Source organism: Orcinus orca, chromosome 5 (genome assembly GCF_937001465.1).
Source record: "Orcinus orca chromosome 5, mOrcOrc1.1, whole genome shotgun sequence".
NCBI lineage: Eukaryota > Metazoa > Chordata > Mammalia > Artiodactyla > Delphinidae > Orcinus > Orcinus orca.
The window spans coordinates 107,877,118-107,901,427 of NC_064563.1; the positions used below are offsets into that span (position 1 = coordinate 107,877,118).

The 24,310-nt window shown below is 35.6% G+C and overlaps 1 protein-coding gene across 1 annotated transcript; it reads right to left on the reverse strand.

The window, feature by feature from the left end:
• Window positions 1-14,762: 14,762 nt before the first annotated feature.
• LOC101270711 (elongation factor 1-alpha 1-like) lies at window positions 14,763-15,077 on the reverse strand (the record flags this gene model as incomplete). Its single annotated transcript, XM_033433374.2, has 1 exon — window positions 14,763-15,077. A coding segment is annotated over one exon (300 nt), but the record flags the coding sequence as incomplete, so codon positions are not given.
• Window positions 15,078-24,310: the final 9,233 nt, after the last annotated feature.

Here is a 24,310-nt window from a genome sequence, read left to right on the forward strand (position 1 = left end):
TAGATTCCACATATATGTGTTAATATACGATATTTGTTTTTCTCTTTCTGACTTACTTCACTCTGTATGACAGACACTAGGTCCATCCAAGTCTCTACAAATGACCCAATTTCATTCCTTTTTATGCCTGGGTGATATTTCATTGTATACATGTACCACATCTTCTTTATCCATTCATCTGTCGATGAGCATTTAGGTTGCTTCTATGACCTGGCTATTGCAAATAGTTCTGCAAAGAACATTGGGGTGCATGTGTCTTTTTGAATTATGGTTTTCTCAGGGTATATGCCAAGTAGTGGTTTGCTGGGTCATATGGTAATTCTATTTTTAGTTTTTTAAGGAAACTCCATACTGTTCTCCACAGTGGCTGTATCAATTTACATTCCCATCAACAGTGCAAGAGGGTTCCCTTTTCTCCACACCCTCTCCAGTATTTGTTGTTTGTGGATTTTTCTGTTGATGCCCATTCTAACTGGTGTGAGCTGATACCTCAATGTAGTTTTGATTTGCATTTCTCTAATGATTAGTGATGTTGAGCAGCTTTTCATGTGTCCCTTGGCCATCTGTATGTCCTCTTTGGAGAAATGTCTATTTAAGTCTTCTGCCCATTTTTTGATTTTTTTTTTTTTTTTTAATATTGAGCTACATGAGCAGTTTATGTATTTTGGAGATTAATCCTTTGTCCACTGATGCATTTGCAAATATCTTCTATTCTGAGGGCTGTCTTTTTGTCTTGTTTATAGTTTCCTTTGCTGTGCAAAAGCTTTTAAGTTTCATTAGGTCCCATTTGTTTATTTTTGTTTTTATTTCCATTACTCTATGAGGTAGGCCAAAAAAGATCTTGCTGTGATTTATGTCAAAGAGTGTTTTTCCTTTGTTTTCCTCTAAGAGTTTTATAGTGTCCAGTCTTTAATCCATTTTGAGTTTATTTTTGTGTATGGTGTTAGGGAGTGTTCTAATTTCATTCTTTTACATGTAGCTGTCCAGTTTTCCCAGCACCACTTATTGAAGAGACTGTCTTTCCTCCATTGTATATTGATGCCTCCTTTGTAATAGATTAGTTGATGTGTGGGTTTATCTCTGGGATTTCTATCCTGTTCCATTGATCTACATTTCTGTTTTTGTTCCAGTACCATACTCTCTTGGTTACTGTAGCTTTGTAGTATAGTCTGAAGTGAGGGAGTCTGATTCCTCCAGCTCCATTTTTTTTGCCCTCAAGATTGCTTTGGCGATTCAGGGTCTTTTGTGTCTCCATACAAATTTTAAGATTTTTTGTTTTAGTTCTGTAAAAAATGCCATTGGTAATTTGATAGGGATTGCATTGAATCTGTAGATTGCTTTGGGTAGTGTAGTCATTTTCACAATATTGATTCTTCCAATCCAAGAACATGGTATATCTCTCCATCTGTTTGTGTCATCTTTGATTTCTTTTATCAGTGTCTTATAGTTTTCTGAGTACATGTCTTTTATCTCCTTAGGTAGGTTTATTCCTAGGTATTTTATTCCTTTTGTTGCAGTAGTGAATGGGATTGTTTCCTTAATTTCTCTTTGTGGTCTTTCTTTGTTAGTGTATAGGAATGCAAGAGATTTCTGTGCATTAATTTTGTATCCTGCAACTTTACCAAATTCATTGGTTAGCTCTAATAGTTTTCTGGTGGTATCTTTAGGATTCTATGTGTATAGTATCATGTCATCTGCAAACAGTGACAGTTTTACTTCTTCTTTTCCAATTTGGATTCCTTTTATTTCTTTTTCTTCTCTGATTGCTGTGGCTAGGATTTCCAAAACTATGTTGAAAAATAGTGGCAAGAGTAGACATCCTTGTCTTGCTCCTGATCTTAGAGGAAATGCTTTCAATTTTATGCCACTGAGAATGAGGTTGGCTGTGGGTTTGTCATATATGGCCTTTATTATTTTGAGGTAGGTTCCTTCTGTGCTCACTTTCTGGAGAGTTTTTTTCATAAATGGTGTTGAATTTTGTCAAAAGCTTTTTCTGCATCTATTGAGATGATCATATGGTTTTTATTCTTCAATTTGTTAATATGGTGTATCACATTGATTGATCTGCATATATTGAAGAGTCCCTGAATCCCTGGGATAAATCTCACTTGATCATGGTGTATGATCCTTTTAATGTGTTGTTGGATTCTGTCTGCTAGTGTTTTGTTGAGTATTTTTGCATCTATATTCATCAGTGATATTGGCTGAAATTTTCTTTTTTTGTAGTATCTCTGTGTGGTTTTGGTATCAAGGTGATTGTGGCCTTGCAGATGCGTTTGGGAGTGTTCCTTCCTCTGCAACGTTTTGGAAGAGTTTGAGAAGGATGGGTGTTAGCAGTTCTCTAAATTGTTGATAGAATTTGCCTGTGAAGCCATCTGGTCCTGGACTTTCGTTTGTTGGAAGATTTTTAATCACAATTTCAGTTTCATTACTTGTGATTAGTCTATTCATATTTTCTATTTCTTCCTGGCTTAGTCTTGGAAGGTTATACTTTTCTAAGACTTTGTCCATTTCTTCCAGGTTGTCTATTGGCATAGTGTTGCTTGCAGTAGTCTCATGATGCTTTGTATTTCTTCAGTGTCCGTCATAACCCCTCCTTTGTCATTTCTGATTTTATTGATTTGAGTCCTCTCCCTCTTTTTCTTGATGAGTCTGGCTAAAGATTAATCAATTTTGTTTATCTTCTCAAAGAACCAGCTTTTAGTTGTATTGATCTTTGCTATTGTTTTCTTTGTTTCTATTTCATTTATTTCTGCTCTGATCTTTATGATTTCTTTCCTTCTTCTAAATTTGGGTTTTGTTTGTTCTTCTTTCTCTGTTTCCTTTAGGTGTAAGGTTAGATTTCTTATTTGAGATTTTTCTTGTTTCTTGAGGTTGGAGTGTATTGCTATAAACTCCCTCTTAGAACTGCTTTTGCCGCATCCCATAGGTTTTGCATCATCATGTCTCCATTGTCATTTGTTTCTAGGTATTTTTTTATTTCCTCTTTGATTTCTTCAGTGATCTCCTGGTTATTTAGTAAAGTATTGTTTAGCCTCCATGTGTTTGGGTTTTTTACATTTTTCCCCCGTAATTGATTTCTAATCCCGTAGCATTGTGGTCAGAAAATATGCTTGATATGATTTCAGTTTTCTTAAATTTACTGAGGCTTGATTTGTGACCCAAGATGGGATCTATCTGGAAGAATGTTCCATGTGCACTTGAGAAGAAAGTGTAATCTGCTCTTTTTGGATGGAATGTCCTATAAATATCAGTTACATCTATCTGGTCTGTTGTGTTATGTAAAGCTTGTGTTTCCTTATTAATTTTCTGTCTGGATGATCTGTCCATTGATGCAAGTGAGGTGTTAAAGTCCCCCAGTATTATTTTGTTACTGTCAATTTCCTTTTTTATAGCTGTTAGCATTTGCCTTATGTATTGAGGTGCTCCTATGTTGGGTGCATATATATTTATAATTGTTATATCTTCTTCTTGGATTGATCCCTTGATCATTATATAGTGTCCTTCCTTGTCACTTGTAACATTCTTTATTTTAACGTCATTTTATCTGATATGAGTATTTCTACTCCAGCTTTCTTTTGCTTTGCATTTGCATGGAATATCTTTTTCCAGCCCCTCACTTTCAGTCTGTGTGTGTCCCTAGGTCTGAAGTGGGTCTTTTGTAGACAGCATATCTACGGCTCTTGTTTTTATATTCATTCAGCTAGCCTGTGTGTTTTGGTTGAAGCACTTTTTCCATTCACATTTAAGGTACTTATCAATATGTATGTTCCTATGACCATTTTCTTAGTTGTTTTGGGCTTGTTTTTGTTGGTCCTTTTCTTCTCTTGTGCTTCTCACTTAGAGAAATTCCTTTAGCATTTGTTGTAGAGCTGGTTTTGTGGTGCTGAATTCTCTTAGCTTGTCTTTAAAGCTTTTGATTTCTCTGTTGAATCTGAAAGAGATCCTGCTGGGTAGAGTAACCTTGGTTGTAGGTTCTTTCCTTTCATCACTTTAAATATATCGTGCCACTCCCTTCTGGCTCCTAGAGTTTCTGCTGAGAAATCAGCTGCTAACCTTATGGGAGTTCCCTTCTATGTTATTTGTCATTTTTCCCTTGTTGCTTTTAATAATTTTTCTTTGTCATTAATTTTTGTCAATTTGATTGCTATGTGTCTTGGCATGTTTCTCCTTGGGTTTATCCTTCCTGAGACTCTCTGCACTTCCTGGACTTGAGTGGCTGTTTCCTTTCCCATGTTAGGGAATTTTTCGACTATAATCTCTTCAAATATTTTCTCAGGTCCTTTCTCTCTCTCTTCTCCTTTGGGACCCCTATAATGCGAATGTTGGTGCATTTAGTATTGTCCCAGAGGTCTCTCAGGCTGTCTTCATTCCTTTTAATCCTTTCTTCTTTATTCTGTTCCACAGCAGTGAATTCCACCTTTCTGTCTTCCAGGTCACTTATCCATTCTTCTGCCTCACTTATTCTGCTATTGATTCCTTCTAGTATATTTTTCATTTCAGTTATTGTATTATTCATCTCTGTTTGTTCTTTAGTTCTTCTAGATCTTTGTTAAACATTTCTTGCATCTTCTCAATGTTTGCCACCATTCTTTTTCCAAGGTCCTGGATCATCTTCACTATCATTATTCTGAATTCTTTTTCTGGAAGGTTGCCTATCTCCACTTCATTTAGTTGTTTTTCTAGGGTTTTATCTTACTCCTTCAATTGGTACATAGTCCTCTACCTTCTCATTTTGTCTATCTTTCTGTGAATGTGGCTTTCATTACACAGGCTGCAGAATTATAGTTCTTCTTGCTTCTCCTTTCAGCCCTCTGGTGGATGAGGCTATCCTTGCCACCTATTATTAACATAAACGTCTGTCAGATAAGTAAGTGATCTTTACTCTAGGAATGTTTTTCCTGACCCTTTATTATTTGCCTCAAATATATAGGCTTTGTCCTATCAACGTTCTAAATTCCACTAAACATCATTTACCTGCCTTGAGTTCCATTCTCTTAGGAAATAAAATATGAATTAGCTAATTCAGCAAATGAATTCCCCAGATACTATTGGTTGCTTTTCCAAACCTCTTCTTTCTTGATGGCAAAATCCGCATTGTGACTCTGGGAAGGATGGCACTATCCTGAGGTCCAGTGTTAATTACTGATTTGCCAAAGCCAACCATGGTGGCCCTATTCTCCTTGTCAGTGATTGGTTAATCTTGATGATTTGTTACAATACTGGCCAATGAAATATGAGAAGGTGTTTTTGGATTGTCCTGGAAAATATTTCATTTTTCCCTTTTACTTGGTAGGGAAATGACTGCATGTAATGGCTAAAATTGCAGCAACCATCTTCCTGTTACGACAGGAGCTACACTGACATATTGAGAATGGCAAGGTACTTTGTTATGTTGAAGCTACCTTACCTGATGACTTTTGTTACAAGAGATAAAATTTTTTTTGTTCCTGAGTCAGAATTTTCTGTGATTTACAGTTTAAAACTTCATAACGAGTAACTGCCCATACTATAAAACTATAGAGTTTATAAAATAATGTCCAGTAACATATTTTAACAGTGACATCCTGGAGAACTTGTTTGCTCTTTAATCCATGTTTCTGACACATTAGAAGAAAAAAAATTATGCAGTGCTTTTCAACCATTTATTAAAGCACACAATTTGGAAGACTGTCTATAGTTTTATGGGACTAGTTTGACTCTGGGCCACGAAGTTAAACACTCTTTGTCCTATATACCTGCCTGGATATAGACAAGTTTTTAGGAAAGAATAAAGTTCTGTACCAGACATATTGGACAATAAAATGGGCAATAAAATGCCTGAAGCTGCTCAACAATATCTTTAAAACAAACGTTGCCAGAGGGTTCACCTAAGACCATTATATATCCTATTGGATAATTATATTTCCATATTATTTATGGATATTCTCTGTTTGAAGGTTTCCCAACTCAGGATAAATAGGGATATATATCTGACTTCACATAGGAATCCAGGAGGAAATACTTCTCAAACATTTAAACCCAGGAAGGGAGACCATTGGCAGAAAGGAGGATGTGCTAAGTAGAGGGAGAATTTGGCAAGAGGAATAAAACAAAATTGTCACAGAGGGAAGAAAAATAACTGAGCTTCATTTGCAATTTTCAAGCTGGGGATGGTCTCTTAACATGTGAATTATCTGTGCTAGGAAAGGAAGGGAGGGTACAAAAGATGGAATAAAATTTAGAGTGCATTAATTTCTACAGCACCGACTTTTCTGTGTAGAGGAATACTAGACCAAACACAAGCAAGTGGATTATATATCATTTCTACAGTTGCTGTGCTAGTGAATTCATCCCTGATCTGAATGGTAAAAGCAAAGTCATGGGGAATAAATAATAGCGTGACATAGCTAATTAATGCCAGTTCAATCCAGGCCTCTTAGGCAGTCATGCCAAATTGTACAGTGCAATGGGGTGTTTTTTATGTGACAGTGGTGTATGGGGGATTGATCTGCGAATGGAAAGATGGCATCAAACTATGGGGCCAGAACTAACTGCTCAGAATTATTGTCATCACTGAATTATAGCTTTTTGATCTGGCAAAACTGCCACAAGACTTAACATTTCTGAAATACTATCATAAAATGGAATTCTGAAATAACTAGCTCATCTGTCACTGACATTCCATGCTGGTTCCCAGAAGTTGAAGCACATATGCAAGTATTTTGAATCTCCTTTGCAGAAAAAAATTCTTCTTAAAAGGCTCATTTTATACAATCACACACACCAGGTCTAAAAGGCCAGATAAGAATGTCCTATTTTTAAGGCATTAATATGATAATTGAGTGAAATAATTAGGAATATGAAGGAGACAATTGAGAGCATTCTTTTAGAGTAGTTGTTTAGGTAACATACAGGCAAAACATCTCAATTATACATTTATTAACTGTTTCTGAGCAGCAGATTATTTTACTATCCTGCCAATGTCAAGCTAAGCCCATTTAATAAATGGTTCATGGAATCTTGATAAGATATATCCTCTGTTGTTTGCATATAATTTTGTTATATTTCTTTTAAATCAACCATATTATATTATTCAGATCCTTACTTAATTTTGTCTTTGTTCAGAGAACTGTTAAAAATATATTATTATATATATAGAATATGTCTGTATTCTATTTATATCTATTCTTGTGTGTCTGACAAATCTTCCTATGATTTAAAAAAATATTGATATATACATATATTTGGGGACATATTAATGACAGTTATCTGTTCTTTTAAGACATTATCTCTTACCAAAGTACTCATCTTTAGTCCAATGAATAAATTTTTCTTGAATGCCAAATTTTCAGGTCTTATTATCACATGATTTATATTTGTATGCATATATTTATTTATTATATTCTTGTGTGTTTATTTTATTCTTTTGAGTCACTTTAAACTTCACTTATGTACAACTTATTGTTGGGTTTTTTTTTTTAGAAAACAAACTTTTCCTTTAAACTGGTAAGTTTATCCCACTTATACATTTCTATTTTGTTTTAGTTACAATAGTTGTCACATCAGAATTTCATTGTTTTGACTAGTATGTGAGTTGTATGAATTATATAAAGATTAGCTTGCAGGTAATATGTCTCCCAAATTCCAGACAATCTGAGAATATCGTTTTGTTTCTTTTACACATTAATAGTGACTTGGCTGTGAATGGGATTTCTATTCACTCTCTTATCCTTGGAAACATTATAGACTTGACTTCAATCCACAACGATTGGCGTAAAGAAGTCTGAGGCCCTCCTGATTTTGTTGTTGTTGTTGTTTATACGTGACTTGCTTCCTTTTTCTGAATGCCTTTGGCATCATTATTATTTTATCCCCATAATTCAGTAATTTCAACAGGACATGTTTTGGTTTTGAATGCTCTCTATTAATTTTTCTGGGAACAGAATGAACCTTGTCAGTGTGTAAATTAAGCTATTTTCTCATTTCAGGAAAGTATTTATCTTTAATTTTTTCCCATATTCTACTTGTTATGCTTTCTGCATCAGGGAGGCTTCAATTTTCCATGTTTCTTTTCTCAAAATCTAGCATTTATCATCAAACCTGCTTTTCCTACTTTGTCTTTCCTCTCTTCAGTCTAAATGATAATCTCTAGGCAAATGCCTTATCATTAGAAATGGTCTTCCAATTCCTACTTCCTGTTTCTAAAGTACCCTTGTTACTGCAATGGCACCATTCTTCTCACTTTGTTTTCTAACTACTATATCTCTTACAAGCTCACCTCTTTACTGATTATCTGATCACTAATCTCTTCTTTCATAGATCCCATGCTCTACTTGATTTAGTACTTGAAGCATTTGTTTTCTAATTTTTTTCTTCTGTTTCTGTTCACTCAGATTGTATGTTCTAAGAGTCTTTTGATTGCTGCCTTCCTTTCTTCAGCTCCTTTCTCAATAGAATAGCTATGTGGAACCCAACTGAATTTTTTTTTTTTTTGCCTCCTCTTCTGACTTGGGACAGTTTTATCTATAACGTTTCCAGAAATAGAGTGAATCCCTATCATTTACCTGGATAGCCAGGTATGAATAGTTTGCATTATTTTTTTCTGTATTTCAGTCACTTGAATGGAATGGGATATGAGCTTGAGCTGTTTTTAAGAGACTTCTCTTTGATATTTTCTAGGTCTTTTTGTTGTCAGGGGACAAACTCCCCACTCAGCTCAAACCTAGCCCATAAGGGGCCCCTAAGGCTTCAGTGTATACACCAAATGCAGGAAGAATCACGATAGACTTTGGTAAAATATCTTTGGTTTAAGGTTTTTTGATTTAACATGGACTGGGATCTTTTCCTTTCTCTCTCTCTTTCTTTCTTTCTTTTTCTTTCTTTCCCTTCTCTTTTTATTCTTCTTTTTCTCCTAGTCAACTGAATTTTTCTGCCAAAAAAAATGGCCCTTGTTAAAATGATTAAAGAAGACAATTTGGGTGATGTAGACTTTAACTCTTCATGAAGTGTGCAGTCTCCAAACTCTTGAGAGTAGAGGCTGCCCACGTCATGAAGCGTTCAATAAAATTTGTTTGAATTGTCAAGTTGGTCTCACATTAACTTTTCTTTGGTAGGCTGGATGCCACTGAACCTGGAAAACCATGTTAGCAAAGCAAAACTTCAGCTTTTGGTTTCATATTCTTGTAAATGGTCCATCTACTCAAAAGTCAGACCATCTAAGTTACTGATCCATGATTGCCAAGTAACATGGATGACCCCCCACCTTCTTTTGAACCTCAAATAAAGCCAGATACGTAACCCCAACCAATCAGATATTTTTATTCTTTCTCTTCCTTGTTCCCTATTCTTTATCCTATAAAGGCTTCCTGCCTTCTGCCCCTTTTTGCAGTTCTCCTAACACTTGAGTATGGAGACTGCCCACTTCATGAAGTGTTAAATTTTGTTTGTAACACCTAAATGTTCTTCTTTAGTTATTTTAACTCCGTAGAAGATTATCTCAGAGACTCTCTTTACACTTTTTGTCCAGAAGAGAAAATCAACAATCATAAAAATAGGAAGTGTCAATCTAGCTTTATCCTTTAATACTTGGGGAATATCAGCAAGATTTTTCATAACTCTGTTACTTTTGAGATGAGGATGTCTGCAAGTTTCTGCTAGAGGATGTTTGTAGCATAAAACATAGTGATTAAGAATAATATTCTACCTTATCCCCCTCAGTTCAAATCCTGGGTGGACTCCATGCTGTCTGTGAAAATGGGAAAGATATTTACTCATTTACTTTACTTTAATGCATAAAGCTCTGTGAAATCAAAGTACCCTACCTTCTAGGAATTTTGTTAGGCCAAGGTTTTTAGCAAAAGTTACTTTGTTAGGCCAAAGTGATTTGGTATCTGTAAAGACTTGGCAATAGCACTCAAAAAAGGTATAGTTTTCTTTGTAATGCCTATTTATATACCTAATACAGAGCTAGAGAATTATAAGACCTGGTGAAACTTTTAAAATACTCTTTATACCGACATGCATGTTCAATGATAGATCACATTATAAAAACTAGAAATGACATTCTGTTTAATTTGAAAAGACATAACAGAACATGAAATAGTGAAACATTCCAGAGAAAAGTGGTAGAATAGCATTGCTTACAATCTATAGTGATTGGATTTCTTTGGGTTATTGTTATCTAAGCTGTGAATATCCAGGTACATCTAATAGAAATGTTCATTTTTCTGCTCATTATTCAGCACCTGCTAAGGTGTATCTATTTTCTTGAATAGCATAAAATAAATTAAAATAACATGAATACAATGTTGTTTCTACCATATAATTCTGCTTTCAGAGTTTTTGAAAGGACTATGTATCATTTATGTTCCTTTGTTTATGGATGATTATTGTAATGACACCATTGTTTATGATTGGGTTTTTATAAATTGTTCCTTGGATACATGATTATTATTTTCCAACATCAGTTTTCTACAGTGATAAAATATAGCATACCTATTTTCCTGAGCTTGAATTGATTTTTACAAATGGGTTTGGTCTAACGACCCAATCAGCTTTGTTAATATTTCACTTTGTAACTGCTCAATGGGCAGTCTATTTAGCTGAACTGCCACAGTCAAGCATGTTATAAAGATTTCACTTTAGTAAATGAAATGGGAGAAAAATGTTACAATCTTTCAACAAGGATGCCAATCTTTTTATAGTCCTCTTAGGAAAGTTGGTCTTTCTGAGGTAAGTTTAACACCAATCTCATTTGTTAGTGATCATGGTTAGAATGTAGTCTCTTCATTACATAGCCAAGTATTTTAATATTCTTATTGCACTTTTTAAACATGGTTTGGATAACATAATTATACAGAGTGCATTTCACTCACATGTAGAGAGGCAGAACATGAACTTCAACATAATTTTATAAATCAATAATGTAATCATGTGTAAAAACCTGCTTTTATGCACCTTACTGTTTTATGTTCCCTTAAGGCTGCTATTTATTTTAAACTACAAAAACTTCTCAGAATTTTTTTTCTTGATTTGATTCTGTAATATGATCTTGCCACATTACACTGATTTAAATGATATGAAACTAATTTTCTTGAACTGTGTGTGTATGAAAATTATGAAACTATTTCCTAAAAATTTTAATTCTCAGACTGATAAAGTTCTTGTTATATATTTCCTAGCCAGGATTTCTTTTTAAATTACCTTCTAGAAAATATAATGGTATAACTGGTTCAAGAATAATCAATACTTTTATCTTTTAAAATATCTAGATAAATCATTTGAATAGCTACTGATTTAGTTAAATAAATGGTCAGTTTAATTTTCCTAAGAACCTATTTTGAAAACTATGCAATTGAATGTAGAAGCACAAAGTTATTAAAATAACATATATTAGCATAAATACGTTATAAATTAGAATGTAAATGCATTCTATTACTTAAATAGTCAATTTTGGATTTAAATTAAGTATAGTGGAGACTATAGACAGGATAATTTGTTTCCATTGCCATAAACCTGCAACCTGTATGTCTTTATAAACACACACACCCACAATTCACTCACACACATATATAAACATTTAAATGCAATTTATATGCATGGAACCATATAGAAGAAAAGTAATACTTTACATGTTTATTTTTTATTGGTCAGTGGCATATTATGGTTGAAAAAATATTAAGTTTTCAGCTTCCTGGTGTAATATGTTTTAAAAATACTTAAGATGCTACCATTCTAATAAAATGACACTTTCAAAAACATAAACATCTGGGGCATGTTTGAGATATTATCTCATACTTCTGAGATATTATCTCATGCTTCTGAGATGCCAATTGAAATAACAACTTCAAAGGAAACCTTAGGCTCAGTCCAAATAGCTGGAAGAGAAAAGAGAGACTGATCCCTTCCTAAAGTAGCTCTCATACAATCACTTATAACTGTTCTGGGTACTGTCAAAATTTGCAGGTAAGAACATAGAATAAGCAACAAATAAATAAGAATGACTTTAATTCATATTATGACTATAGACATAATAAACATTTTCTAAAGCTTGCCAGAGCTAAGAAAAAGCAAACCCCCCTTTTTTTTATTCCTGTCCTCTTTTCCACAGTATTCTAGGCTTTTAAAAATTATTATTTTTGTATTTTAATTAAGTCTATTTTAGTTTATTGCTTCTGCATTAATCATCCCCTACTAAATTGTGAACGACTTGAGAAGAGGGACTCTAGTTCATATTTGAATCATTTCACATAGATCTTTTCAAGTATTACAAAGTATGTTTGTTTGGAATAAATTGAGGCAATAAATTGGTCATTTTTATTTTGCCTTTTCATGTTGCATCCTCTTTACTCTTGATTATGGACAGTCCAGGGCAGGATGTGCCTCCATTTGTAAAATAGTTTGGCCAAATACACAAGTCAACTTGTTTCTGGGTTGAGCTTAAATAGTTGCCCTCCACTTTCACCCTAGAAAATAGGAAGAAAAAAAAAAAAGATTCCTTACTTACGGTCCCCTAGATATTTGCTCTTTTGAATCAGCTGATCCCAAAATAGATGCTAATTTTGGCAGATGTTAACAGATATTAAGTTTTCTCTTTATCAGCTTTGGTTCACATTTTAGTATCTAAGATTCACTATAATGTAAGGCCAGACACTATAAAACTCTTAGAGGAAAACATAGGGAGAACACTCTATGACATAAATCACAGCAAGATCCTTTTTGACCCACGTCCTAGAGAAATGGAAATAAAAACAAAAATAAACAAATGGGGCCTAATGAAACTTAAAAGCTTTTGCACAGCAAAGGAAAACATAAACAAGACAAAAAGATATCCCTCAGAATGGGAGAAAATATTTGCAAATGAAGCAACTGACAAAGGATTAATCTCCAAAATTTACAAGCAGCTCAATATCAAAAAAACAAACAACCCAATCCAAAAATGGGCAGAAAACCTAAATCGACATTTCTCCAAAGAAGATATACAGATTGCCAAGAAACGTATGAAAGGATGCTCAACATCACTAATCATTAGAAAAATGCAAATCAAAACTACAGTGAGGTATCCCCTCACGCCAGTCAGAATGACCATCATCAAAAAATCTACAAACAATAAATGCTGGAGAGGGTGTAGAGTAAAGGGAACCCTCTTGCACTGTTGGTGGGAATGTGAATTAATACAGCCACTATGGAGAACAGTATGGAGGTTCCTTAAAAAACTAAAAATAGAACTACCATACAACTCAGCAATCCCACTACTGGACATATACCCTGAGAAAACCATAATTCAAAAAGAGACGTGTACCACAATGTTCATTGCAGCTCTGTTTACAATAGCCAGGACATGGAAGCAACCTAAGTGTCCATCAACAGATGAATGGATAAATAAGATGTGGCACATATACACAATGAAATATTACTCAGCCATAAGAAGAAATGAAATTGAGTTATTTGTAGTGAGGTGGATGGACCTAGAGTCTGTCACACAGAGTGAAATAAGTCAGAAAGAGAAAAACAAATACCATATGCTAACACATGAATATGTAATCTGGAAAAAAAAAAAAGGTGCTGAAGAACCTAGGGGCAGGACAGGAATAAAGATGCAGATGTAGAGAATGGACTTGAGGACATGGGGAAGGGGAAGGGTAAGCTGGGACGAAATGAGAGAGTGGCATGAACATATATACATTGCCAAATGTAAAACAGATAGCTAGTGGGAAGCAGCTTCATAGCACAGGGAGATCAGCTCGGTGCTCTGTGACCACCTACAGGGGTGGGATAGGGAGGGTGGGAGGGAGGGAGACGCAAGAGGGAAGAGATATGGGAACATATGTGTATGTATAACTGACTCACTTTGTTATAGAGCAGAAACTAACACACCATTGTAAAGCAATTATACTCCAATAAAGATGTTAAAAAAAAAAGGTTAAAATAAATAAATAAAAATTCACTATAAATTTTAGTCATATATTCAGAACTTTGCTTGGATTTAAATAGTTTTTGTTGCTCAGCATGAGAGAAAATTGCATTGTCCTATGAGATGCTTTTCTAAACCACCCGGGTAGTTTATATTAATGTTAAATAATTAAATTTTATAGAAAGTACATATTTCTGCAGTCTTTGGAATATTTATGCCCAGTATGTGATCTGAGTGTTTAGTTGCTACTGGAAATGTGGATTTCTAAGCTAAGAATATCACTATCCTGAACTTCTCACAGTACCATTCAAAACGTAGGACTACTGTTGACTTACTCTGATGATTCCTCACATAGGGGACCTGCTATAGGTCTTATTCATTTCTATTGTTGAATTGCATATGTTTGCATTTTTCCTGGACATGTCCTGAAATGGTTAAATTAAATAACACTTCTCACCACATAATGAATACTAATACAGTTTGACTCTCGCAACTGAGAATCGTGTGTTCCATTAAGAGATTTATTTTGAAGAGCTCACTAAGCCTAGTCTTGTTCCACTGAATGTTTTACATTGCCTTTTATATAAAAAGACTTTTGTATCTTTCTGTTTGGTATGTGGCAGCAACTTTTCGGTACAGAATTATGTCTCCTGGCTGGAGTTGTCCTTCTAATTTCTTTGAGTTTCAGGGAAGTGTTGCCGCATTTTGACATTTAGTTTGGAATTTGAAATTTGCAATGAGAAGGATGAGCTAGCGAAGTCTGTGCTGTGTCCTCAGGTCAGTGCGTCAACATGAACAGATTGTGCAATAGGAACGGTCTCAGTTCTGAGACTGTTCTTCCACCACTGATTAAGACTGGGGTGGTAGGTATTGGGGATAATATTCATTTAGCCTTCTGAGCTTTCTGGGCAGACTTGGTGACCTTGCCAGCTCCAGCTGCCTTCTTGTCCACTGCTTTGACGACACCCACAGCAACCGTCTGTCTCATGTCACAAACAGCAAAGCGGCCCAGAGGAGGATAGTCAGAGAAGCTCTCAACACACATGGGTTTGCCAGGAACCATATCAACGATGGCAGCATCACCAGATTTCAAGAATTTGGGGCCATCTTCCAGCTTTTTCCCAGAACGACGATCAATCTTCTCCTTCAGCTCAGCAATAGGAACATAGTGCCAAGGGTTGTTTCATGACAGTACAGGTATAAATGTTACACTTGTAAAGCTTCGACTTCAAAGATCTTTAAGCGTTTCTTGATAGGTCTTTGTTAAATGTATGCTTGGTGCTCTGCAGTAACATCAGTTTTCATCTTTAGATTTAACTCTTGTGTTATTTCACACTAGATGTCAAAGTTTGGGCCACATATTTTAGCCATCCTAATCCTGTTTTCATCTTGGCCTTATTCTCATCACCTCCCCCTGACATTTCTAGCTTCTTCATTTTCCTTCTGGCAAGGCTGCATGGTGTGGCCTAATCAGTTAATGACAAATTCATTGTCAAATACATTATTACTGAATGAAACCTTTAAAAAAGCATAGGAAGTTAAACATATGTACACACACACGACACCTTCCGTATACCTCAATGGTAGTATTTACTTATCTTCCTTTTTTGAACAGATTGTAAAATCCTTGGGAGTAGAGGGCAACATTCTATTCATTGTAGAGTTCCCAATGTTCATTGCTTGGCAACAAAATAAATTCAAAATATTTTAAAATTAAATCAGTTGTTCCCAATCTGGGGTTAATTTTCCTCCAAAGGGATATTTGGCAATGTTTAGAAACATTTTTTGGTTGTCACAAATAAGGCATATTGCTGCTGGCATCCAGTGGGTAGCAGCTAGTGATACTGCTAAACATTCTACAATGCACAGCACAACCTATCTGCAACAAAGACTTATCCAGACCCAAATATCATTAGTGCCTAGATTAAAAAAAACTATAAATTAAATAGTATATTCATATTGTTGACAAATTCAACTTTCACCCATTTACAATTAGCAGTTTTTGTAAATTACCATTATTAGTTCAATGACAATATCCAAAACAGTATAGGATAGAATCTGTGGTATGAAAAATAAAATCGAATTCCAAACTGGAATTTTTAAATAACTTTGATTTGTGGAGTGACTGAATTCTTTTCTGAGCAGTTTAGAACTAATAGAGAATGCCATCCTGAACTTGTCTGTAGTCTGGGTGGTAAATAGTAGCTGCTTATGTCTGGCTAGTTCAGTTTGTTAGAACAGAATGCACATGAAGTTAATAATGCTTTGTAGCAACTTGGTCTGAACTTTTTCTACGGCCACAGAAATGTCTGTTTCTTATCTTGACCTGGCTTAAGTGCCATTGATCACAAGAGGCAGGGATCAAAAGAAGGGGAATAGATTCTTTTTAAACTATCATCACTATTGTGTCAACAGTCTCAATGGCAGCTCCTCCTGCCAGCAGGTCAGCACCGGTGTCTTTATTCTGGAAGGACAGCTCATAAATTAAGCAGTTGACCTTTATATCAGTCAATCAACATTGAGCTATCCATGGCTGCCAAAACCATTAACTTTGAGCAATGGCCACTTCACCAAAGCACAAATGCAGTATTTATGAACTTCACATTGTTGTCTTTGCCAAAATCTCAATGACATTGTCTATTTCTCATTTTTTTTCCATCCACTAAAAGGTAGGAAGTGATAATCAATAGCCTAGGACATTATCTGTGAAAAATTCAATGACTCAGAAGTTAAAGAGTATACAAAATGAAAATTCCAAGCAACGTGCCCATTTTACATCAGAGAACAAAAACAAATTAGAACTACAAAGAATTCAGTGATGTTTTCCATTCACCTATTGCATAGATGAAAAAACAAGAAAACAAAGAACTTCTACTAGGTTATACAAATAGTGGACTATCTCGAGTAACTAACTCTAGCTTCTCATGAACCAGTTAAATAGTATCTGCCTTCTCTAATAAGGCCTAAGGAACTGAGAATCTGAGTTAGCCAGTATTTTATTTATAACTAAAATATGCAAGAAATGATGACACATTTAAGATGCTCTCTCCAGCCTTGGCAAAATAAGAAGTAATTAGAACTTCAGATAATATTAGTATTGACTGAAATAAAAATCCTATATATATGTTTGAAAAAACTGGCTCATTTAACACAATTACTGCATACCTATAGAACATGTGGAGCATCTTAGAGACACAAAGACAAATCAAGCACAGATGTAGCCCTAAGGGAGTTTACAGACTACTGATAATATTAAGAAAGATGTTTGTATCAGTCACGGTCTCATTAAGAAACAAAGGGTACACTCAAGTTAGGAAAACTTGAGAAGGGTTTGTTTACAGATGGACTTAATACAAAGGTGGGGGCAGTGTGTAAGGAAGCATAAATATAATGCAAGAACAGCAGTCTAGGAGCAGTGATGGAGATTCCCATGCAGGGGATTTACTGGGGAAAGGAAGTGAAGGAGGCAGGGTTGGTCAGATGCTCTAAATATAAGGGGGAGGGAGGAGTCATGTGTTCCTAGAAATAGAATCATTAGAGTCAGCTGCTTAAGAAGATCAGTGATTTGCTCTCAAGGGAGCGAACTAGAGGAATTAATAGGCTGAATTTACTCTTTGCTGTCTCGTCAACTTCTGCCTGGCTAAGTGCAACAAGAAACAAAGTGGATTTAGAGAGCAGAAAGAAGATATATGGCACGAATGTCTTCCTTTTAAAACATGTTTGAGGATTTTGTTTTTCTTTTTACATTAAAAATGAGTAGCAATGTTACATAATAGTTTGGTGAACACTGTGATAACACCATCCTGATTCTCTTGTAAAGAATTAATAATTTATTCTGTACTTCCTGTCTATAGTTTTTAGCTCTCAGCCTTCTTTCGGAACTGCCATGGCTATAGACAGCCATGCTGCTTAAGGTACATCCCCATGAGGGGTGCCCCATATACAATGATTGATCAGTGTGGGAGATCAATCATCAATCTGACCCATTTCCCCCAACTCTGGAAAATGCTGAATAGTTGTCCCAGCTTAATCTTACATGTAGGATTGACTGAGCTTTCCATTGAGATTGTAGCAGATCTCAACTTCTTGCTCTGACCAACCCTGCTTCCTCACTTCCCTTCCCCAGTAAATCCCCTGCATGGGAATTTCCATCATAGAATCTGTTTCCTGGAAAGCCCACAGGGACAACTGGTGTTAGTAGTCATCTGGTGGACTAGAGATAGGACTCTAGAACTGAATTGCCTGCTTTTTGGTTGGCAATGACCACATCACCGGTAGGAGGTGGAGTATAGATGGCTCCTGGCACAAAGTACCATTGTAATTGTTAAAACATTTACCTGAGGTGGTGTACTGCTGGAAGGGATTGCACTCGATGGTTTGATACATCAAGTATATGAGAGAGGAAGAGTAAAATGTAGCTAAAAGAACCTGTAATTGGCTGCATATGCTAAATGTTATTGCTTTAGGAAAAGAAAAGGAAAGGTTCAAAGTAATTAATTGACAACTGAAAGCCAAGTATGAAGGCTAGGGGGATTTTTAACACATGAAGAGGATTTTACTTTCTGCAGTAGAGTCAGAGAAAACTGAGGGTTAGGCCCGGGGCTTATTCGTAGGAGTAACAGAGCTCCAAAGATGGTTTAACTCTCCACCTAATCAGGTGTGCTACGCTAAGGCCAGGGCCCTGGTTAAGAAAGAACTTGACCTTGACACATGGGATGGGAACATCTTGATTAATGGGACTTATAAACTTTGAACTCCCAAATTCCCCTGAACCCTCAGAGCTGGAGAAATGGCTCACTCCGTATTTAGGGCTAGTAGTCCTACTTTTCTTGAAGTTGGTGGAGAGGCTTCACTCATACAAGTTAGCATATACCCCATCCTCAAGCTCTGTCTCCAATTCCCCTCTTGGCCACTAGGAGTAAGTCAGAACATAACCCAGTTGGGGACATGCAGGGCCAGATAAGGGAGGAAATGGACAATATCTCCACAGGAGCTGAAGAACATACTCAGCCTTAGTATGCCTGAGATGGTAATCTGAGGGTGCTTGATCAAGGAGCAGGGTTGGGGGAAAAAAAGAGGCAAGAAAAAGAATCAGCATTTTGTCAAGGTGAATTGAATCTGATCATCGGGAGTATACAGTGGGTCTGTTGTTATTCAGTGGGGGCAGAATGTATAATCCAGGTGCTGTACTTGGGGTCTCTTGATATTGTTTTGCCCTATTTTGATAGTGAATGGGCAAGTGCAACATGCCTGCTTGATAAGGATGTGATGACTAAGGGCTCAAACTTCTCATGGATTAAGAATGCATCATGCCTTGGGACCAGCAAATATGCTAGTTGATGTTGAAGGGAATAGATAGAATGGATAGTAGTGAAGGAAAATAAAGTAACATTTGTGGCTCCCATAACCGTTTCGAGCAGTAGTGTCTGTAGTTTTTCTCACTCATTCTCTTCAACTAAATTTCCCCAGCAGGAGAGGCTTACTAGCGCTCTGGGCTAACTGCTCCCTGAATTTATAAAAGAAGTGGTTCCAAGTGGTGTAAGGGACAGAAATCTCCCAGATGCCCCTTTAAGAATGAAGCTGCTAGGCGAACTGTCAGTACATAGCTAGTCCTCCTCTGTCAGCCTTATTTTGAGATTGTCTCTGCTGAAGACAAGTACCTTGCTCTAAGTCATGTCTCCTTTCTGGGAGAGTCCACATCTGATGAAGACTACGGGGCTGTAAAGATAATGGCTCTCTTACCCCAATTCAGGGTAAATATGAAGGGTTATTCCAGCTTTACCTGGTTTGGATGGCACCTCTATTGAGATAGCGCCACTGCTCAATTTCTTTCTCTACGCAGTCGGCTTCATTTATTCCCAAAGGACTTGAACCTAAGAGCTCTCCCTAAAAAAACTCTTGCACTCTAATCTGCATCTCAGAATCTTTTTCCAAGAGAACCCAACTTGCAACAGCTGGTGAGATGTATATTTGTACCATTGGGTGGAAATATCATCATATGTTGGGCAGGTTTTTACAAAGCTGTTCTAAAATCATTGCTAATCTGCATTGCTTTAAAGTACTATACTGTTTTCACTTTCTCACAATTAACACTTAATTGTATTTTATTTTGTATTTTTTTCTGGCTTCCTTAATAGGATATATTTGAATTTATAGTTTTTATATTGTATACATGGAAAATTTTGCCATATCAACAAATAGAGAATTACAAAATTAGGGAAGTGAATGGTCTTATAATCTAGTTTATCTCTCTGTTAGCCTTTCTCACTTTTCAAACAATTATTAAATCAAAGAAGATTGTTTTTTAATTGCTTTCTTCAAAAACATCATAACTGAATTTCAAATGGAAGAGCCAGGGTTGAACAGAAATGCTGTGGATGACATGGACAGAAAATGAGAATGAAACAAGTCCTATTTGGACCGTTAGTTAACTATCTGGACTGGTTAACTGTTAGTGGAGAGTTGGCCAAATATTAATTACTTACCTCTTCCTATGTCTGTATGATTTGTCCATTAATCTATAATTGCCCCCTTTTATGTTGATTTATTGCCAGTGTTTCCCACTAGACTATAAGCTCCATAACATATTGGTGACATTGTCTATCTCATTTATTGCTGTACCTCAAATACCTAGCATAGTTCCAGTACATAATAGCTACTCAATGAATATTTGTTGAATGAAAGAAGAGTTGGTTTGTAAAGAGAGGGCTCTATTTCTATGATGCAGTTATATGTGAAAACAAGAGTTGTTTCATAATATCCCAGCAACAGACAATTCATCTACTAAACTACATCATAGGTTATAAGGTAACTCTACCTACGTGGTTATCTTATCATTGCTTGGTCACTTGAGTTGATGGATCTTTTGCAGTCAGATTAACTTGGCAACTTTCTATCTTGTACCAGTTTTTTGTGGCAATATCATTACTTCTTATAAAACTCTTTTCTACCTTATAGCTTTAGTAAAAGAAATATAAGCTAAGAACATTTGAGTATTTTGGTAAAGAACATTACACTGCTGTTTGAGGAGACCGTAACACTGATTGTTAATATTCATGAAAAATGAATCATTTGTTTGCCCTCGTTTCATGCACAGAATTCACCATGACATCAGTGGGAGTTTTTACAACAATAAATCTGTGCCAAATAATAAATTACATTCCCTCATATTAAATTAAAATGTGCGCATTGGAGAGGTTTAATTTTAAATTTTCATGACACATGGAAATATGGACACTAAAAGAACTGAAATAAAGTTCAACAACAAAGAAAAACCTCCAGCCGTGACCTTCCCAGGGTTTTTTCTTTTTTCTTTCTTTGTTATGTAGCAAATTGTTCACCTTTAACACCTTTAACATGAGGTGTTGCTGTCAGAGAAGTGTTTTGTGCTTTTTAAAAGGAGTATCATCTTAATAATGGGTATTTATATTATTTTTGATAACTAAATATACATGTAATATTTCCCACAAGCAAAAAAAGTAAGAGAAGAAATCATATAATAAAACAAATGAAATTAAACATCCTAACAACACTCTTTCAAACAAGTGAATGTAACTCAGAATTTCAGAACTATTACATTTTTCTAGTAAACTGTTACATTTTTCTAGTAAATGTTATCTAAACTGAGTTAATGCATCAATTTCTTTGATTCTGGGTTATTATCACGTCGCTACCCACAGAAGTCCTATAAACTCAACAGTTTTTAAAAGGGTCAGATAAAACCTTCAGTTATTCTTTTATCACTATGATAAAACATCAGCTAAAGGTACAAAATGTCATGTCTCTCTTCTTCTCTTATCAGTGTGAGGTTCCCCAAATAATCTCCCCAGCACAGGGAGCATCTCATTTCAGCCTTAATAAGAATGGAAAACATCAGGTGTTTCTCATGTCCTATCCCTGGCCACTGCTGTAGGCATCATGGTGATCGATTTCATCCTGCAGTCTTCAGTTTACAGGAAATCCATATAAATCAACCAGAATATGGAAATTCATACCTCCCAGGAGTAACAGATTAACTGATTCTAAATTAGAGGCAAAAAGAAAGGTCAATAAGAAAGCATCAATGAGGAACACAGGAATATGCCAAACACTGAGTACTTTCTTTGGAGGGCTACAATATGGGTTATTTATTTTCTGATTCAGAACAGCACATCCAGGAGCCCACAACCACAAATGACCAATACTCGAGAACTATTAGGGTTACTGCTGTGCGGAAATCTTTAGCCTTTTTAAACTCAGATGTGAGAAGAGTCAAGGAAACTCTCTTTCCAGAAATATCTGTATTCAGACAATTTTTCATGCACCTTCAGAGAGAATTCTGTTCTTGAAACTGTAGTGCAAGGTTAGGCTGGCTTCCCATCAGGAAGAGAACTTCAGTAAAGAGGGGCTCCAAGAATTCAGATGGAGGCCCTCCAGAAACTACTGGAACAGAGTTCTGAGTTGCATTTCCATGAGGTATAAATTTTTTCATTCTTTTCAGAATATTCCCTAATGACATAGTGTCTCTAAATTATCCTTTTTACCTTATGGTCAACCTGAGTAAAATTCTGAAACAAAGCCTCATGAAAACTATGAATCCAGCGAGAATTAGAAACATTTATTACTCTTGATCCCCTCTTTGATCTCTTAGGTTGGAGTAAGTTCAACTAGGGATGGAAGGTAGGAAAGGATATATACATGAAAACCAATTTATAATTTTGTATATACAAAGGAGCAGTTACTTTGTTGGCAGACCAGCATGGATACCGGTAGAGTACCCCTGGTTTATCCAAAGTAAGTCATCTGAAGGAGTAGGAGGGACTTTAAGAAAGATATTTTTTAAATTAGATAGCACTAAAACCATTGTTCATAGTTCATGGAAAGAAAAACTATTCCTAAGCTATGTCATTGACTGGTGGATCTGTGTTAAAATTAATCATAGATCTTATTGGGTAATGATATTGAACTAATGAATTAAGAAAGAAATCTGGCAGAGCAGTCGAGGGCAGAGAAAATAGGGACAACAACTCTGGCTTGTTTTTGGATTGGGGCTAGAGTAGGCTAGAGTTAGTACCAGATGTACTGTAGATAGAAGAGAGAAAGGAGGTGGCACTGTCAGCCAATGCAAAAGAGACCTATTAAAATCTCTGAAAATGAAAAATAATAATTAATAGGTACATACAACTTAAATATACCTCACCCTTCACAAAATGATATATTTGCGTGTCTTTAATTAATTAATGCTCTAGATGTTTATTTTACCGATATAACTTTTTCTAATGAGCAGGGCTGCCCTATAAGTGTAGGTGCTGGACAATTGGCATAAATAAGATGTAGAGTTAATACATTTAAACCTTATTCATACATAAGGCACTATTCTAGATACTTTAAAAATAATGCCTTTGTTTCTTACAAACACCTTGCAAGGTTAGTGCTGTTATTACTTTCTTTTTTGCAATGAATAAATTAAGGGACATAGAATTTAAATATCTTGACCCAAAGCACACAGCTGTAAAGTATTAGAGGTGGGGTTGGAACTCAAGTGAGTTTGACTTCAAAGTCATATGAAGTCCATTCTGTTAAACCACTTTTCCTGCAGTGGTTATGCATAAACCAGAGGTTGAAAAAATCTCAAAATATTAAATATTTTTTGTCATAAAACTAAAATATAAAGTTTTTTGATATCAGGACAAAATAAAGTTGAACAAGTTTCAAAACAATGAATTTCCAAGAACCAAAAAATTGTGCAAGTAGTAAAATTGGCTACTGATCCTAAACAGGGTTGAAGTGATAACTATAAAATATTTCCTCTTTAACAACTTATTTCTTAGTGTTGAAAGTAGAGAATCCTAGTAAAAATGTTTGTTTATGTAGCTAGGCTCTGAGTAAACAGAGAACTCTTATTTCCATAGCCTCCAGAACAAATAATTTTATCTGAAGTTAAGAAGAACAGCCAAGTATATTAATAAAAAATGTTAAGAAAGAGAAAATGAATATATGTGTCTATTCATTCTGAGAAAGAATGAAAATAATTTAAAGTCTTCATGTTCAATATCCACTGTTTCGGAAAGATATACTTTTTTTCCCCAAAGTCGCAACTCAAGATTATTGAATATGACATCAATACTGGTGGTATTCTTTGCTGAAAGAAATGAACCATCACAGGCCTTCAAGGGGGCAGTGGTGGATTTAATGGGGCCGTTTGATCGGAGAACTTTCAGTCTTATTGCTGTTCCTATCACTTTGTGCAGGGGCTTCTCCCTTTATATTCAGTCTCGTAAGTAAAGTGGAAGAATCCAGAAGGGAAAAAAAAAAAAAAGCCAACTGAAGGGACTGCTTGCTCCCAGGAAGCTTTAATAAATTGTTCACTAGCCTGTTCAACACATGCACACAAAACTCCTTAGTAGAGGTATGTTTCAACTTTGTGTAACACCTGTC